Source organism: Schistocerca piceifrons, chromosome 1 (genome assembly GCF_021461385.2).
Source record: "Schistocerca piceifrons isolate TAMUIC-IGC-003096 chromosome 1, iqSchPice1.1, whole genome shotgun sequence".
Classification (NCBI taxonomy): Eukaryota; Metazoa; Arthropoda; class Insecta; order Orthoptera; family Acrididae; genus Schistocerca; species Schistocerca piceifrons.
Window position 1 is genome coordinate 1,218,664,022 of NC_060138.1, and position 20,597 is coordinate 1,218,684,618.

The 20,597-nt window shown below is 38.1% G+C and overlaps 1 protein-coding gene across 1 annotated transcript in view; it reads right to left on the bottom strand.

The window, feature by feature from the left end:
- LOC124802771 (heparan-alpha-glucosaminide N-acetyltransferase-like) overlaps positions 1-20,597 on the bottom strand; it is a 314,616-nt gene that overhangs the window by 44,374 nt on the left and 249,645 nt on the right. Inside the window, exons 7-9 of the mRNA XM_047263768.1 lie at positions 6,365-6,472; positions 6,059-6,155; positions 5,035-5,202 (exon numbers count right to left, since the gene is read on the bottom strand). Coding sequence (XP_047119724.1) covers positions 5,035-5,202; positions 6,059-6,155; positions 6,365-6,472 — 373 coding nt within the window. The remainder of the gene's footprint in view (positions 1-5,034; positions 5,203-6,058; positions 6,156-6,364; positions 6,473-20,597) is intronic.

Below are 20,597 nucleotides of genomic sequence, written 5' to 3' on the forward strand. Positions count from 1 at the left end.
GGCCATGTGACAACTACAAACTTATAAAGTAGGAAAACAGAAATGAAAGAAGTGTTTTTTAAACATAAATGGGAGTGCCTTAAGTGTAAAAGACCATTCGCAGTAAAATGTTTTGTTGCTAGGATGTGTGCAGAAATGCACTGTTGCTTGCTTGGCACAGTGGATAATAAGGAACATAAATTCTTAATGGATATGGGTATGCATGTCTTGGTGGTTCGTAGGACAGAACAGAGCAAATGTGTGGATGATTTTATGAATGGTGTTATGCAAATGCCTGTGAGTTGGTTTGATGCAGTTAATAAAAGTAGAGAGGAAGTATCAGCCCCAATATCTTGTGAAAACATGGAATCTGAAGTAGCTGTGGCATCAAACAAAGATAGTGTGGGCTTTGCTTAAGCAAATGCGTGTTAAATAGCAACATGGGTAATACTGATTTAGTTGCAGTAGTATCTAGGCCATTGGGCCCAAGGATTGTTGTTTTGAGGCCAAGGAGCCTGGACCAGATGTACAGGAAAGTACAAACAATGATTTTACTGTAGATACTACGGAGAAAGCATAGGGAGCTATTGATGTTGTTAGCTGTGTTGTGAATGTTATCAATAATGGGTAGTACAGACGTATCTGTTTCCAAAGGATGCAGATTTGTCACCATTTCTGACAGTGTCACCTTCTCCATAGTGGGGAGGGGAGAAGGGAAGAAGGAGGAAAGATGCTTGTAAGGCTAATGAGTGGGTGGACAGGACTGAATCCTTCCAAAAATTTGCACCAGGGGATCATCGTGAATCTGATAATACTTGCAATATTATACATAATTAGGGTAAGAGAAAAAGCTGGGTAATTGTTCTTAGAATCACATACATTGTTTCAGGTGAATGGGACAGCTACAAGTGAGGCAACATCGCAAAGGTCTATTATCATGAAAGTAGAACCACTTAAACTGTGTATAGCATCACAAAAATTCAGTGCACATGGTAAAGACCCAAAGAACACAATGAAGTAGATCTTGAAAAGGAAACATGTAAGGAAGAATGGCTTTGTGAGGTGTAGTTAGTCAGTAAGATAAGAGAGGTAATCAGAGCCACCGACCAGTGTGGTGTATGTGGTAGTACTGCAAGTAGTTTCTTGTGAATATAGTTGTAAGGATGTATGCTTTCAGCAAATGCAAGGGAAACTTTTGTTTCAATTGCAAAGTCCCAGATGATGTACCAAAATGGTAGGTTAAAGAACCACCTGACAGACAAAGAAAGAAGCTGCAGCGCATGACTAGTAATTAATGTAATAATTTAAAGGGATTATGATGTGAAATTAGTTTCAATTTAAAGGCAGAGATAACACATAAAAAGTAAATTAATCGAAGCTGTATACTAGTTAGTAGAGCACAACAATTTGGGATGAATTTTATAAATGACAAGGTGATGATGCATAGAAAAAATGGTTCAAATGGCTCTGAACACTATGGGACATAACTGCTGTGGTCATCAGTCCCCTAGAACTTAGAACTAATTAAACCTAACTAACCTAAGGACATCACACACATCCATACCTGAGGCAGGATTCGAACCCTGTGACTGTAGCGGTCACGTGGGTCCAGACTGTAGCGCCTAGAACCGCTTGGCCACTCCGGCTGGCGATGCATAGAAGAATAGTAATTAAGCAAGGGATAAAATTTTGTTGACAGCGACTGGGACAATGCTAAGTAGAGAACACCCATTGAGGACACGATGATGACATAACCAATATCGACACTCAGGAAAGCCAATATACAAACAAGCAGGAAGCTCATTGCCTCAGACTGCGTGAGAGGCAATATCAGGAACATGCCTTACTCAGCAATTAGATAACAGTGCAGAGCAGACACAACATTCTCCTGTAACAGGCTACATGTAGTAACTACACCTAGGGATGATGCAAGGATGACTTTCAGGCTGCAATCTTTGCATAAAGGAATGCTCTGAAATTAAACACCAGCACAGCCAAGAATGCTGAAAGGCTCAGAAAATGGGAGCACATTTGGTAACCAGTACAAGGCTGTCACATCATCGACTGCTATAAGACCCTCACCTTCTTTCCACTCAGTCTCAGTGTCTGGCCAATCCACCTCCATCATTGATACCGATGGAAGGCCAGCACTACTAGTTGCAGGTTGACTCAGTGAACATGACAAAGTATTACCAGCCACCACCAGCTACAAATCCACAGCCATCCGTCTGTGAAGGAAACTTCAACTCTGCAAGCTGCATTCTTGCTTACCCGAAGATGAAGGCCAGTCCAGTCTCCCATTAATGAAGAACTGATCTTCTCCTCTGTGAGCTGTTCAACATGGGAGCAGGGTGCTTGTGCAAGTACAGTCTTACTGGTGCTGTGCTGGGCATGCCTCTTGGGCTGTCCTCTGTGTCACTGTAGGATCATTGACCTTCACCCTATCACAACAATGACGACATAGGCATGCAGATTTCTGCAGCGAAACCTAAGTGCAGCTACACATATGAGAATGCTGAGGCTGTGAAAGGCATCCACAGTCACACCAGGCTGCAGATATGCACCAGCCCGTGTTCCCTCCTATGACAGGGCCGCAGCACTGACTCAGATAATGCCACAGGCAGCACCATAAGATTCCTTGCTGGGCACTGACACACTGCCCTGTGCTTCCACACAATGCAGGCTCAGCACATCCTCTGCTAGACCACACTGGGAAGCAAACAGAGTGATTGTAAAACTCTCAGAAGTAAAATGACTGTTAACTGAATGTCATCTATGTAGCTCCTCAGCATACCCCAGGTCCGCACCTCCTCTTCAAACACATAGAAGGCTGAAATCTGGTGGGCTGCTACAGTGTATGCAACATTAGTTTTCACCTGATGAACAATGGATGAACCGTGGGTGTTGCCAAGGTGGGGTGAGCTGTGTGCTTCAATGATAAACATAGCCATAACACAGGCGCAACCACAATGGAAGGTATCTGTGGAGAGGCCAGAGAGGGACAGCAAACTTTTCAGTAGTCACAGGCCAACAGTCCCAATGATTGACTGGTCTGACCTTCGAACACTAGCCAAGTTTGTCTTGCTGTGCTGATACTACAAATGGCTGAAAGCAAGAGGCAATTACAGCCGTATTTTTTTAATTTTTTTTTATTTTATTCCCCCCCCCCCCCCAACCACCACCACCACCACCACCACCACCACCACCACCACCCCCCACTCACCCACACAACACCCTTCCTGAAGACAAGCAACTCTACTATATGACTTAATAATGGTGTCATCCCCTTGGGTAAAATATTCTGAAGATAAAATACTCCCCATTCAGATCTCCAGGTGGGACTACTCAAGAGGTGTCACCATTAGAAAAAACAAAACTGGTGATATACGGTTCAGAGCATGGAATGTCAGTTCCCTTAATCAGGTAGTTGGGTTTGAGAATTTGATAAAGGAAATTGACAGGCTGAAGTTAGATATAGAGGAAATTAGTGAAGTGAGGTGACTGGAAGAACAAGTTATCTGATCTGGTCAGTACAAGGTTAATAACACAAAATCAAATGACGGGTAATCAATAAGAAAATAGGAATGCAGGTAAGCTACTATGAATGCATTATCACAGCCATGATAGACACAAAGTCAGAACCCACCATACTAATGCAAGTTTATATGACAACTAGCTTCACACATCTGAAGAAACTGAAATAATGTATGATGAGATAAAGGACATCATCCAGATAGTTAAAAACTTGATTGTGATGGGAGATTGAAATTTGATAGTATGAAAAGGAAGAGAAGAAAAATGGTAGTTGAACATTAACTGGGGGAAAAGACTGAAAAAGGGATCCAGCTGGTAGAATTTAATCATCACTAATACTTGATTTAAAAATCATGAAAGAAGGTTGTATATGCAGAAGAGTCCTGGACACACAAGAAGGTTTCAAACAGATTAGAAAATGGTAAGACAGGGGTTTTGAAACCAGATCTTAAAGTGTAAAACATTTACAGGGGCATTATTTATTGGTTATTAACTACAGATTAAAACTGATGAATTGGAGAAAAGTCAGAAATGAAGGCAGCAGGACCTGGATAAGTTGAAAGTTCTTGAAAGTTTTAGATGGAGCATTTGACAACATTGGACTGAAACAGGGGAAGGTTAAAAGTAGAAGACAAGTGCGTTGCTTTGAGAGATGAAATAGTGAAGGCAGCAGGTGATCACATAGATAAAAAGAGAATGGCTAGTACATATCTTTGACTAACAAAGACAATACTGAATTCAATTGTTGATAGGAGAAAATATAAAAATGCAGTAAATGAAGCAACAAAAGGGAATACAGCCATCAAAAAAGTGAGATTGACAGGAAATGGAAAATGTCTAAGCAGGAATTGCTAGAGGATGAATGTAAGGCTGTACAAAATTTTACGACTAGGGAAAAGATAGATGTCACCTACAGGAAAATTAAATAATCCTTTTGAGATGAGAGAAGCAGCTGTACATACATCAAGAGCTCAGATAGCAAGCCAGTACTAAGCAAAGGAGGAAAAAGCTGAAAGGTGGAAGGAATATACAGAAGGTCTATTCAGCGGTAGAAACCTTGAGAACAATATTACAGAAAGAGAAGAAGAATAGGGTAAGTGAAATGGGAGATGTGATACAGTGAGAAGAATTTGACAAAGCACTGAAAAGCCAATGACAGGAACAGGCCCTTGGAATTGATGACATTCCGTTCAAATTATTGAGATCCTTAGGAGAGCCAGCCATGACCAAATCATGTAAAATGAATAAGGTTCATTCACTCATTCTTTAACTGCCAGCATGCACTGTTTTACTGAGGTAAATACTGTAGTTTTGCAAGTTTCTGGTAGTTTAGTCTTGCTCAGACATTTCTGTTAATACACTACTTATGAGCTTTATTAAGAAATTTTTGTTCATTCATTTGCAAATAGAAAATACTACCCATAACTATGAATGTTACAAATAGATGTGTAATATACTGACACTAGGACAATTTGTAAGACACTTGGTTTGAAGAGATTAAGTAACTGAAGAATGCCTTACCTTTGGGGGATTAAAGTTGCGGCATGTGAATGCTACCATTAGGGTTGCAACCACAAAGTAAACAATTCCAAACCGCTGCAGTACTCCAAAAATGCGTATTGTCTCAAGTTTGTAGTAGCCACCAGAGGTGTTTATCATCATGCCCAACAAGAACAATATGCAAGATCGCTGTTGAATGAACAAGCCTTAGTAAATACAGGAACTAAAACATTATTCATCAGAATAAACTAATAGCACTCTGAAAGAACATCAAGAAAGCAATTAGGCTGAAGCATGAAAAATTTTTGTAGCCTTCTTGTTATGTTAAACACTTAAGAACATATATTGATTCTGAATTTCATGTAGAATACCAATAGCACTGTATATATAGAAATATATATACAGAGGAAATATAGTTTTATAAATAAATGTATATTTATGTTCACCATAAAAATTTTGTTCTGCACACACGTATATATTTCTGAAATCAGAATGTAGAGCAACAACTCTAACTGCAACTGTGGTTACAGGTTCATGACACAAAGAAACAGGCTCAAACACTACTAATATACATCCACTGTGCATAACACTGGTATCTCAGGTACCACAGACACGTTTCTGAATATTCGCATAATGTCATTATGATGTTTGCCAGATGGATACAAGCTGACAGCTGAATTAAAGAGAGATTGCAGTAGCAGTCACTACTGTAAGTTGTTTTTTATGATTAAGTTAGCAGTGGAAATTAAAAAATGAAAGTTTTTATTCAAAATTTAACTAGCAACAGTATTTTATATCAGATTTTGTGTGCAAAAATCTTTGTTTCCATATGGCAACAGGAAATAAAAACTGTTACATCATTACACATCACCAACTTCCTCTTTACTATGATTTTCATCCAGCAAAGAATTTCATTAGCAATTGTGAGTAATGAAGAAGGAAATCATTGCAGGTATCAGCATTAAAATGTAATACTAATCAACATTTCCTGTTTCTAGTGTGATCATTGGTTATATTCCATCATTCATAAACAGTGAACACTTACACGTAGAATACCAGCTATTATTTTGCATCTCGGTGTGTTCCTTTTCAGCTGGGACCTAACAGATATTGGTACACAAACGCCCATGATCCACATGAACCTGTAAGATAAATGCTTCCATTTGGTTAAGAGTAATGGTAGTTTATGTTGTCTGTAATTTTAAGTTCATATAATATTATTATACCATCAACACCGTAATGTGCAATTATTATTTGCATGTTGCTTTGATAAGACCACCACCAAATTTTTAGAGGACTATTCCCTCTAGCTCTTTTATAGTGTTACTCAATATTATAATGCTTGTACTACCAAGGAAACAGCACATCAGCAACATTGAGACCATTCCAAGTTGTGTGCTCAAGGAACCAATATTTCCCAGCTCCATCGTTCACAAATATCATGAGCACAATGCTTATCCTGAAATATAAACATTCCACTATAAATCCTTTTATATGTACTTAGCACATTTGTTCATAAATACTTACACAGAATGTAAATTACTGATAGAATAAAAGGAACATGTATTACTTAAAAATTAATCTTCATTGTCACTTCCTGTTGTCCTGTTGCATCCCATTTAATGCTGGAATATGGCAATTTTCTAACTGAATGTTCAAACATTTGTTTCCCCCACTCATTTTTTTTCTATTAAAATGATTACAGAAGAGATCAAACTAAGCAGTTTCATACATAAAAACTGTTCATTTGTGAGTGAACCAGGAGCTAAAACATCATCATTTCTCACAGCAGAAGCATTAGCACATCCTGTAGTAACAGGAATGAGCCTCAGTGTTTTTTATGGTAAGTCAGATGAGAGAGAAACTCACCAAATCAGTTGAAACACCTCTCTCATGTATACAAAATGAGCCATCAGTGCCAAAGGTGGAACTGACAACTCAAGTACTGAAAGAAAATTGCTCTTGTACCAAAGAAATATTTTAATGCAAATGTTAAAAAGACTAAACTTTGATCTGCATTCCATTAAAATAAGTCTTCCTGTTATAACTAACAGTGTAGTAATGAATAGAAAAGACCACTCTGTCTGATGTATTTAAAAATAAAACCAAGAAATATACTGCACTTGCTGCAGGCCCTGGGAATAACAGAACAAGCCCTAAAGCAGAATGAAATAATGTACTTTAAATTATATGGTTATTACCTTGTAAGAAGATCTGTAGACAGCGTCAGAAAGGGAATGGGCTGGCTCATTATGTTAACTAACATATTAAAGTGGAAAAACTACTTTTTTTAACAGTAGGGGAGGGTGTTGTACCTGGAGAATAGTCCATGTTTCAGTCTAGTGACTAGTTTTAGAATCATATAAAGAACCATGCACTAGAGACTGCCATAAGCAGTTTCCAGCATTTTCTACTGTTATTGTTCTTGTGAGACATGAGGTCGTGTTTTATGCAGCATTTGTAAATATCACAAATTCTATATATTTAAGTGACACACAATATATTAAAGCCATTTTCAGAATACTGGCAATGCTTCAATTACACTGGTTTATGGTGAGTAAAATTCTGTATATTTTTAAAACTGATTTCATAACATGCGAACAGTTAAGCTATATTTCATCAGTCATGGATCATTTTGTACCTTGAAGCTGAAAGTCTTGTTACTGCCATTGAACACATGATATTTGGAAATGAACTGAATTTCTTTAATATCTCAATAATTTTTCTTGTCTCAAAAAAATTAATTTTATTTGAAAATGAACTTTTAAACAGTTTTTGATAATATTTCTTCTTAATTTGATTTCCCTTACTGATTATTGGTGGGTAGTAGAGTGATAACATAAAAGATATAGGCCTACTATTAAATACAGTTTTGACAAGATTTTCTTGATTGGGATACTTTTAAATTTGAATAGGATGTTTGTTTATATTGTGCCTTTCATGTTTGGTAATTTTACTAATTTCAGAAAAAGATTCCAGCAAACATAAAAGTGAATGCTATCATTTGAAATTGGAATAACAAAATATACTACACTTCTAATATAAACGTGGATGGACATTAAAACTACCAGCCAGATTAGTCAAGCTCAGATGGAGTATCCATGACCTCTATATGAGGGTGGTTTGATAAGTTGTAAATTTCCATGAAAGAGCAGAACATTTTTGTTTTGCCTTCATGGTTGGTAAGCTTGATTATTCCAAGGATCGTATAAAGAATTTCAACAATGCACTATGTACAATCCATTGTCGACAGCCATCTGAATTGTTCAGTATGTCACTGTGACCGAAAATGGAGAAAACCAAGTTTCGTGCTGTTATCAAACATTTCCATTTCAAGGGTTGCCTGTCATACAGATAAAAAAAGAACTGGATGAAGTTCATGCTGGCTCTGCACCATCCTTGAAAACTATTTACTTTTGGATTAATGAATTTAAACTTGGTTGGACAAGACTGAAGATGAAGCAAGCTGCAGCCACCTAATTGAAGTCACCACAAAGGAAACCACTGACACAATGCATGAAATGGTAATGCAAGACTGCCAAATAAAAATTCATGAGACTGCAGGCATCTCAACTGAGAGATTGGATAATATCCTGCACAGAGAACTGGCTATGAATAAGCTGTATGTTTGGTGGGTGCCACAATTGCTCACAGTTGACCAAAAGTGCAGCATTTCAATACAACATCTGGCGATGTTTAATCACAGTCTGCAAGACTTTTTGCACTCATCTGTTACTGTTGATGAAACCCGACTGATCTGTGACTATTGACGAAACCCAGACCCATTACTACACACCAGAGTCAAAATTACATTCAAAATAATGGGCAAAGGCTGTTGAAAGTCCCTGAAGTAGGCAAAGACCATTTTGTCAGCTGATAAAGTGATAGCCACTGTTTTCGGGATTCCAGAGGAATAATCCTCATAGATTACTTGGGAAAAGGCAAACCGGTAACTGGATCCTATCATGCTTCAATGTCAGATTGCTTGGACTTTGTATTGGCTGAAAAAAGACAAACACTGCCACACAACAAAGGATAATGTATCATCCCACACACAAGCGATAACAATGGCAACACAACATGAACTGGGTTTTGAGGTGCTTTCTTATCCACCCTATTCACCAGACATAGCCTGCTGTGACTTCTTTCTGTTAGCTAACCTGAAACTTTCTTTGGCTTGCTGAGAATAAATTTTCATCAAATCAGGAAGTGACGACATCAGTCAACAAGTATTTTGCAGAATTTGGAAGAACCAAATTTCCAATGGCATGAAAAAGCTGGGGGGTTGCTGGACCAAGTGTATAGTGCACAAATAAGATTATGTTGAGAAGTAAGATGGGTTATATATGAGACAAACCCTTTTTATTTCTTTTTTACCAAGCTTATCAAACCATTTGTATGCTGTAGAAATTATCTGTTTTGCAAATTTTCAAAGAAAAATATACCAGTGTCACACAAGGTTTCAAATCAGATCTAAATCTTAGGAAACAAGTATACGTTCAATCAGTAGCAGAGTCAATAAATGTAAACCGTTCCTCCTGAAACCCTATTAACAGATACTGTAAAACATGCTTGAACACAGAAGGGGTACCCATAAATATCAGAATAGAGGTCAAGTAATACAAGACCAAAAAGCTTTTTGTAATATTCTTAACAAGCGTTTTATCTCCCCAACTGGCACCAAAATTCCAGGCACTGATCCTCTCAGCAATCCAATACACTGCTACAACAGAATAGGACTTTGAATTCCAGGAAGTAAAAGAATAAGGGATGTTGTTGTTGTGGTCTTCAGTCCTGAGACTGGTTTGATGCAGCTCTCCATGCTACTCTATCCTGTGCAAGCTTTTTCATCTCCCAGTACCTACTGCAACCTACATCCTTCTGAATCTGCTTAGTGTATTCATCTCTTGGTCTCCCTCTACGATTTTTACCCTCCACGCTGCCCTCCAATGCTAAATTGGTGATCCCTTGATGCCTCAGAACATGTCCTACCAACCGATCCCTTCTTCTGGTCAAGTTGTGCCACAAACTTCTCTCCTCCCCAATCCTATTCAATACCTCCTCATTAGTTATGTGATCTACCCACTCAGGGGCTTGGGATTGTCTTTCCAGTACAATAATTAAACAATGCTCAAAAGCCATGGTTAAACCAATTACATATCTCATCAATTGTGCCATTGAACTAGATATTAAAGAGTGGCAATCTGGCAACACTGTAACCGCATGGATGGTAACTATGTCTGTCATCACAAATTAGTTGTGCTGTACAGTTGGTGTAGTGGGTAGAGTTTTGGATTAGCATACAGGAGGTCGATGGTTCGATCCTGTGTTGACGCATATGTTTTTTATTTGGTAAATGTAGTCAAGGTGGTATGGTATCTGGCATCTTAATCATCAGCAGCGATTGCAGTGGGTCCTCTAGAAAACATTTGCACTGAGATTAAATGTTGTGCAGCTAGGGCGTACCATCGGTTAGACCGGTCACCTGGTGTAACAAGTTTTTTTAGTTGACACCACTACGGCGACTTGCGTGTTGATGGGGATGACATGATGATGAAGATGACACAACAGCCAGTCCCTGAGCAGAGAAAATCTCCAACCCAAGCAGGAATCAAACCTGGGCATCTGTGCACGGCATTCTGCCATGGTGACCACTCAGCTATCGAGGCAGACAACATTGGCACTTATAAAACTTCAATTGTAGAAGTGGAAGATTGGTCAGCTTTGAAAGGAGACCTTTCCATGTCATGGGAGTAAATTTATTTGCACCACTTCATCTACTAGATGCAAAACCTGTTTTCTTTGTACCCTCCTCCCACGGTCCCATAGATTAGTACCAAGTATTACTCTTACCTCGGTTAGGTCCATTACATTTCGTTAGGGCCTTACGTTACCAGTAAGACTAGCAATGTGCTTTGTGAATAATGTCCAAACTCGGTTACTATTTGTATGTCTTATCACCATGGTACCACTAATTATGCCTTTCGACATTGAGTCTGATAACCGCATGCTGTTTGGTACATATCTCAATGCATTATTATCTTCTTTCCTTTCTCAGACATTAAGTCTGGTTAAAAATGGAAAGTGACGCAGACCTTGATCAGGCATGACTTCCTTTTAACTGTACAGTATATGTTACATTGCATTTAGGAACTTTCGGATAAATTAACATGTATCAATAATTACAGATTTCTGTAGTTATATATATACGTTTGGATGTAGCTGTCTTGCGTTGGTGTACTGGTGGATATTGTGTGGTATGACTCCTGTTGTTGATAGTATAATTGGTATGTCAACTTTATCCTGATGCCACATGTCCTTGACTTCCTCAGCCAGTTGGATGTATTTTTCAATTTTTTCTCCTGTTTTCTTCTGTATGTTTGTCGTATTGGGTATGGATATTTTGATTAGTTGTGTTAATTTCTTCATTTTATTGGTGAGTATGATGTCAAGTTTGTTATGTGGTATTGTTTTATCTGTTATAATAGTTCTGTTCCAGTATAATTTGTCTTCATCATTCTCCAGTACATTTTGTGGTGCATACTTGTATGTGGGAACGTGTTGTTTTATTAGTTTATGTTGTATGGCAAGTTGTTGATGTATTATTTTTGCTACATTGTCATGTCTTCTGGTGTATTCTGTATTTGATAGTATTGCACATCCACTTGTGATGTGATCTACTGTTTCTATTTGTTATTTGCAAAGTCTGCATTTATCTGTTGTGGTATTGGGATCTTTAATAATATGCTTGCTGTAATATCTGGTGTTCATTGTTTGATCCTGTATTACAATCATGAATCCTTCCGTCTCACTGTATATATTGCCTTTTCTTAGCTATGTGTTGGATGCGTCTTGATCGATGTGTGGCTGTGTTAGATAATACAGGTGCTTGCCATGTAGTGTTTTCTTTTTCCAATTTACTTTCTTTGTATCTGTTGATGTTATGTGATCTAAAGGGTTGTAGAAGTGGTTATGAAATTGCAATGGTGTAGCTGATGTATTTATATGAGTGATTGCTTTGTGTATTTTGCTAGTTTCTGCTCGTTCTATATAGAAATTTCTTAAATTGTCTACCTGTCCATAATATAGGTTTTTTTATGTCGATAAATCCCCTTCCTCCTTCCTTTCTGCTTAATGTGAATCTTTCTGTTTCTGAATGTATGTGATGTATTCTATATTTGTGGCATTGTGATCGTGTAAGTGTATTGAGTGCTTCTAGGTCTGTGTTACTCCATTTCACTACTCCAAATGAGTAGGTGAATATTGGTATAGCATAAGTATTTATAGCTTTTGTCTTGTTTCTTGCTGTCAATTCTGTTTTCAGTATTTTTGTTACGTCTTTGTCAATATTTTTCTTTTAGTTATTCTTTAATATTTGTATTATCTACTCCTATTTTTTGCCTGTATCCTAGATATTTATAGGCATCTGTTTTTTCCATCACTTCTATGCAGTCGCTGTGGTTATCCAATAAGTAATGTTCTTGTTTAGTGTGTATTCCCTTGACTATGCTATTTTTCTTACATTTGTCTGTTCCAAAAGCCATAAATATATCATTGCTGAATACTTCTGTTATCTTTAGTAATCGGTTGAGCTGTTGATTTGATGCTGCCATTAGTTTTAGATCATCCATGTATAGCAAACGTGTGATTTTGTGTTGGTATGTTCCAGTAATATTATATCCATAATTTGCATTATTTAGCATGTTGGATAGTGGGTTCAGAGCAAGGCAGAATCAGAAAGGACTTAATAAGTCTCCTTGGTATATTCCACACTTAATCTGTATTGGCTGTGATGTGATATTATTTGAATTTGTTTGGATATTAAGTGTGGTTTTCCAATTCTTCATTACTATGTTTAGGAATTGTATCAACTTAGGATCTACTTTGTATATTTCCAATATCTGTAGTAAACATGAGTGGGGTACACTATCAAAAGCTTTTTGGTAATCAATGTATGCGTAGTGTAGCGACCTTTGTTTAGTTTTAGCTTGATATGTCACCTCTGCATCTATTATCAGTTGCTCTTTACATCCTCGTGCTCCTTTGCAGTAGCCTTTTTGTTCTTCATTTATAATTTTGTTCTGTGTTGTATGTGTCATCAATTTCTGTGTAATGACTGAAGTCAATATTTTGTATATTGTTGGTAGGCGTATGCTATGGGGCAATATTTTGCTGGGTTTGCTGTGTCTGCTTGATCTTTAGGTTTCAGATAAGTTATTCCTTGTGTAAGTGTATCAAGGACTGTGTATGGGTCTGCAATGTAACTGTTAAATAATTTAGTTAGATGTGAATGTGTTGAGGTGAACTTCTTTAGCCAGAAATTTGCTATTTTATCTTTTCCAGGGGCTTTCCAAATGTGTGTAGAATTAATTGCTTGGGTGACTTCATGTTGCAAAATTATCGCTTCAGGCATTTGTGGTATCATCTTGTATGGGTCTGTTTCTGCTTGTATCCACCATGCATGTGTGTTATGTTGTACCGGGTTTGACCATATGTTGCTCCAGAAGTGTTCCATGTCTGTTATGTTTGGTGGATTGTATTTTATTGTATGTGTTATCTACTGTCAGATAAAATTTCTTTTGGTTTGTGTTGGATGTTTGGTTTTGTTTTCTTCTATTTTCACTTTTTTTGTATCTTCTAAGTCGTTTGGCCAATGCTTGTAATTTCTGCTTCTTTTCATCTAATTGCTCTATCGCTTCTTGTTGTGAGATTTTACCTAACCTTTTTCGTTTTTTGTCTGATATTTCATTTCTTATAAATTGTGTTAGCTGTCCGACGTCTTTTCTCAGTTTTTCTGTTCTGATCTGTAGCCTGTGTTGCCATGCTGGTTTTGTGGGTTTCTTCTGTGTGTTGGTTAGTTCTGATCTCTGCCTAGTGTGTATATTTAGTGTAGTGAGTGCTCCTATACAAACCAGTAGCTGTAACTCTTCCATAGTTGTATTTTCATTTATTTTATTGTGTATGATTGTGTTGATAGTTGTTACTGTTGTTTCGACTTGTGGGTTGTTTGGGGGTCTATGCAAGAATGGCCTAATGTCTGTATTTGTGTCTTTGTATTCTATATATGTCAGCTGAAATTTGTCTTCTATATCTAACATGTGTGTCACTTCGTGTTCTATTTGTGGTTGTTCTGGTGGCTGTCTTAAGATTTCGTTTTCCTCTGATTGTTTAATTGATGCGTGTTGTTCTTTGTTTGTTTGCTCTGGGATGTTTGAGTCCATTACTGTATTTTCTTCTTCTTCTGATTGCATATTACTTTGTTCCAGTATTTGTTGTACTTGTTGTTTGATGTTTTCTAATTCTGACTGGGGTGTCCTGTTATTTTTGATTATTACATGGATCTGATCAGCTAGTCATTGTTCTGTTAAAATTTTTAATTCTGGGTATCTGGTAATAAATGTTGTGTATACTTTTGATCTGTATCCAGTTGTGTTGATTCCTAAGTTTGTTGCTTGGTAATAACAGAACATGAGGTGTCGGTTAACTTCATCTGACCATCTCCTCCTCCATCTTTGTTTTCCTTCTAGAGTGGTTGCAGGAAGCATATCCTGCATAACACCTATATTTGGATTTAAATCATTTTCCGTGTGGCTAGCAGTGTCGTTACAATTGTGGACGGGCATAGGGTTCAAGCGTCGTCCCCGACCATGACAGCACTTGTCTGAGGCTTCATTAGTTCTGTCCTGAACCAACTAATCACACTAAAAGGGGGGTTAGCTCTATTAGTGGTTTATTCTTTTCGTCGCCTTTTGCGAGTGGCAGAACATACCGGAGGCCTATTCTTTTCCCAAGCCTCCACGGGGTGCATTATTATTATTATTATTATTATTATTATTCTATTGATGGGACTGTGGAAACATCACATCTATTACCATTAGGGAGACAGTGTAATCTGAAATAATAATAATAATAATAATAATAATAATAATAATAATAATTGAACATTTCATGATTAGTGATGTTGGGATGAATCAAGCAGAACAATATCTGTCAGAGGGGTAATGCGCATTAGGTGGAACAGCGCACAGGACTTATGGCATGTTTATACTGTATGTGCTGTCCACCAGACAGGGCCTAGTTGCAAGCAGAGTAATGTGCCCTTGACAGATTCCAATGTACAAGGGTATACATATCAAATTTTCTCACTGTAAACCTCTAAACCAGTGTGGCAGACTTATGGCATGGACAAACAATGAATATGTGGATATGCTTCAGGTCCTTAGTGCATCTGATAACCAGGCTGGTGTTGCCACTTGTGAATATGCTGCAAGATATCCTCATCAACGCCATCCAGATAAATATGTGTTTCGTCATCTGGAGCTGCGCCTTCAGGAGTCCGGTTCTCTCCTTCCATCATCATGTGACAGAGGTCATCCACAGACTTGCCATATTCCAGCTACTGAGGAAGCCATTCTGGAGGTCATACACCAAAAACCTCAGAGAAGTACATGTAGCGTAGCAAGGCAGCTGCATGTCTCGCAACACACAGTCATTAACGTGCTGCATGAGCATGGGCTGCACCCCTATCATTACGCTTTCATGCAACACCTGCATCCTGCAGATCGCCATCAGCGGATGCAGTTCTGTGCATGGTTCCAACAACAGGAAACCAATGATGACTTTGTGAACACCGTAATACGGTCGGATGAAGCAGCATTCAGTTGTGAGGGTGTCTTTAATACGTACAGTGCCCATCATTGGTGTGAGGTTAACCCGCACAGCACCTGCAACCATGGATATCAAGTTTGCTTTGGTATCAACATCTGGGCTGGAATATTGGACAACAGCTGTTTGGGCCCCTACATGTTGCCTCACTGGTTGACTGCATGAAGGTATCATGCATTCCCCTCAAAGTATCTGCATGATGTGCTGGAAGACGTTCCACTACATCTTCAGCAGAGGATATGCTTCCAACATTATGGTGCACCTCCACAATCTGGAATTAATGTCTGACAGCTTTTGGAAAGAACATGTGTAGGAAAATTGCTCAGACATGTAGGTCTAGTTGTATGGCCATCACACTGACCTGACCTAAAACACCTGGAATTCTTTCTGTAGGTGTACCTGAAGGACCACATGTACTCTACTCCACTGACAAATGTGGAAGAATTGGTGGTGTGTGTTCATGCTGCTCTTGTGACTGGACACACCTTTTCTGCGAAGGATTCAGATCTGTATGACCTGGTAGATTGCACAATGTTTGGACGTGCAGGGAGGTTGCTTTGAGCATCTGTTGTTCTGAGGGAAATGTATTTTGTTATGAAGGTCATGCAGTCATTAATATGGACATTACAATTGCACTGGTTGCTAGTCTGCGACATCTGAGCACTCATATTACATATAGTATAAATGACAAGTAGATGTTGTGTTATTGTACTGTGCTATAATCTTTAGCATCTCGAAATTGAGATTGTTTTTGTTGTTATTCTGTACTATGACAGGTCATTTGTTTCAACTGTGTATTTCTTATTTTTCTAACTATGTATTTGGTATGTTCAGCATTACAAAATGTTGTAAATTTAGGATGCATGTGACCTAAGAAACGGTGTATATTACAGTATGAAACGTCAGAATGAAATTAGCAAATAATGAAATGCGTCCTAACCCAGGATTGAACCCTCGACCCAAAACTATATCCACTGCACCAAATGTACAGCACAATATGTATGAGCTGACAGATGTAGTTTCCGTACATGTGGTTACAGTGTTGCCAGATTACTACTCTTTAACATCCTTTTTCTTCCGTATGTACTCGCCAGATGAAATTTTGGGATAGACATTTTTTTATCGCTGGCATGTGAGAAGTCACACTGCGAAGCCTGAGGGCATACATTTTGCTTCACCCTGTATATGGTTCATCTATAGGTTTTGATGAGTGAGTAGGTGAGTATCAAAGTATGTGATGTAAATAGGCATATTTTTTGACTGCGTTGACTTAGAAACTTAATTCTTTTACACCACCTACATACCATAGGCCTTAGTATTTGACATAAATTTCAACTTGATACTTCCACTCCTCAGGAAAAGGGGTCTTAAGAGACAAACAGAGAGATGGACAACAAATGGCAAAAAATGCTTTGTATGAGGTATAATTACAAATTAAATAATGGAAAATCCAGGGTGGAATAATGCAGTGTTGTCTCAGCATTTCTTCACAGTAACTACTCCTTTCTTTACTCCACTTTAGTTTTCTACATCTTTCATTTTCTCACCTGTCTGTTTTTCACCATCCACCTACCACCTCTGTTACACAGTTTGCACTTTGCTTTTCACTCTTATTAACTTGTGCATGATGTTTTAGCAGTAATCTCTGTCTTGTATATTACCTTGTTTCCCACCCTTAACCACTCAGGTTTTCAAGATTCTTCTGGTGCAGTCCCCAACAATCGGCCTTCCTGTCTCATCCTGTTCAGTAAGTCTCCCCTGACCCATGGTTCTGGATGACTTTTCCAAAATTCACCCCTCTTCTTAAGCCTCTCCAGTCCCTTTCCTTCGCCCCTTTATCTTCCCCTTCAACCCTTCTGCTGGAAGAAGGAGCCACTGGGCTCCAAAAGCTTGTGTAAGAATAACGTTCTTTTATATGTGTGTTCTCCTGCCACCGCTTGGTGAATAGATTTTTTTATCTATCCAGTTACATTACATTGTCAAAAATTGATTATTTTTGTGACTCTGCATCTCTGCTATATAATTTAAAAGTAATCTATGCTTTTCATAATTACAAATTAACAGTTTTTTTTATTTTTTTCCTTTACTTGTATTGTGAGAGTTTGCTTCTAGTCAAATTTCATTATTCTCGGTCAACAGGAAGTACCCAATTGGTTTTGATGAGCGAGTTTGGGAATATCAAAATATGACAGAAATGACTATCTTTTGACTGCACCGACTTAGAAGCTTAAATTCTTTTACACCACCAAGTGGTGTTAGACCCTGGTATTTGACATAAATTGCGACTTGATACCTATACTGATTCTCAAGAAAAGTGGGTCTTAACAGAGGGACAGGCCGACAGCAAAGTTATCCTCTAAGGTTTCTGTTTTTATCAAATGAGGTACGGAAGGCTACAAAGGATCATAGGGCAAAGCATCAAACTATATACCACTATCACTGATTCCCACATTTAGTAAGGCTTTTTAATAGGTGAAGCTGACACAGCTTAGTGCCTTTTTCACACAAAAAAGACAATCTCCTCACAGAAACCCAACAAGGACTTTAAAAAGACCACAATACCACAATAGCTATCACAGAATTTTTACATAAAGTTCAAAGTTGTCTAGATGAAGGAAAGACTACTGTAAGCATATTTCTAGACCCCACAAAGGTTACTGATCTGTTTGACCATGCACTTCTCTTGCAGAAGCTGGGGCCATGCAGCATCACACACATACATATATTGAACTCCTGGCTACATACCTAAAGAGCTGACTTAGAAACTTAATTCTTTTACACCACCTACGTACCATAGGCCTTAGTATTTGACATAAATTGTTCATACATGTAAAACATTAAAAGGTCATACACTTTGTCATAAAAGACATCAGAGGATACTGCAAGAACATTGGATTTTCGTGAACCATACTAAAACGGCACATTTAAAGTGCATACTTAAAGAGCACATTCTTATGTCCAGATTCCCAATGAAGTAGGCCTCGACCTGATATTAAGCTTTTTAGTGTGGGTTTCGGGATATAAATTTTCGTAGAGTACCAGTACTGTATTAACTCATTTTTGATTCTTTATTATCGCATAATGCCACATGTACTTGAAGATGAAAACGTGCATTTGAAAAGCAGTGAGCAGTTGAAATTAGCCAATAGTGTGGAGCTAAACACTTCGTTTCAAACACATTGACTGCCTCACTGTAAAAGATTAATAAAAATCAAATTTCTTTAGCAAACTGACAAAAATAACTTCATTGTTCTACAAGATGATTAATGCATGGCTGTCAGAAAAGTGGGAATAAAATGAAATCTGAAACTAACAACGTATATTAGCCTTCCGTAATTATGTGAATGTATTTTAATTCACTTGATAGCTCCCAGCCACAGAAATCCATTTTATTTTCATTTGATGTGAGAGCAGTAAACGAACAGGAAACAGCATAATCACTAAATGTTAGCCGGCTGGAGTGGCCGAGTGGTTCTAGGTGCTACAGTCTGGAAACGCGCGACCGCTACAGTCACAGGTTCGAATCCTGCCTCGGGCATGGATGTGTGTGATGTCCGTAGATTAGTTAAGTTTAAGTAGTTCTAAGTTCTAGGGGACTGATGACCTCAGAATTTAAGTCGCATAGTGCTCAGAGCCATTTTGAACTAAATGTAAACACAGGTCACATGGGGACTATACACTTCCCCACTGTAACCTAGACTGCTCTGAGCATCAGCTCCGGACCTACGATATTTCCGAACCGGAGGTGTTTGATACATAAAACATATATGTTCGAGGAAATGTAAGACATGTTATTACGTCTTAAGTGTGCCAGAGTGTGGTGCCACCCCTCTTCACACGGCATTCTTCTATCGCATATCACTGTATTTCACTCCGCGGAATTGAAACATGTATTTTTTGTACTGGATGCTACCAAACTATATTCAGGACAGTAGAAATTAAAATGTCCTGTGGTGTCTCTCCTGCTCCCTTGTAATCGGGAGAACAAGAATTCTTCAGAAAATTTGCACTCTTGATTGCCTGTTAGCTAATAATTTTCTGTTTTGGGTGACATAAAATTAAATATAGGATACATAAAACCAGTAAAGACAAGAGACAAACAATACAGTACACATTTCTTCAATCCTTAGCTCCTAGCATTGTTTTTTCTCTAACCTAGCTACAGCTTTACATGGCGTGCTTTCCTTTCTGCGAAAGAATCTACTACCTCATCAAAGTTCGTCAAATGTTTTGTTACATGAAAAATCGAAATATTGTTGTCTAATACTGTGTAAGCTCTTAATACAAATAGTACTCAAGACTGGTGTGGGTTCTCAATTTGATTGCGTCTATTTTGTCAATGCCTGCTAGATAAAACAAAATAGGCCTTTCTAACACTGCAGAAATTGTAGCACACACCAAATAAATGAGACTGTTTTGGCACAAATGGTCATTTTTATAACACGACAGAATATAATTCACAAAGACCAACATAAAATGCCTATTACGCCTACTACAAGCAAAAACCCTTATGTTAAAAAACAGCTTCACATTTCATTCATACACTCCAGTTTCTCGAGCATGAGATCGAAAAGTACGAGATTTTTATATGAATTTAGAATCGTCATATTCTTCCCTAATTTGTGTGAAGTCCCCATTTCTTCTCCTTCCTCGTTCCAACAAACAATCTTGTCATGACTAATTCTGGAACTATTCCTGCCTTTGTCAAAATTTACTCGCCGGTTAACTTCACTAACCCTGCCAGAATCACCAGTTTAGTTATCCCTTATTATTCTCCGGTTAGGCATTGTTATGTTCATACAAACCATTTTCTGTGCTACTTGCAGAATAGAACTTCAGTGGCTGCTAGACGGAGACTGTACAACTGGCCCTTACTAGTGTAGCAACCTGGCCAAAAAATTTCTGACAAAATTTCATTT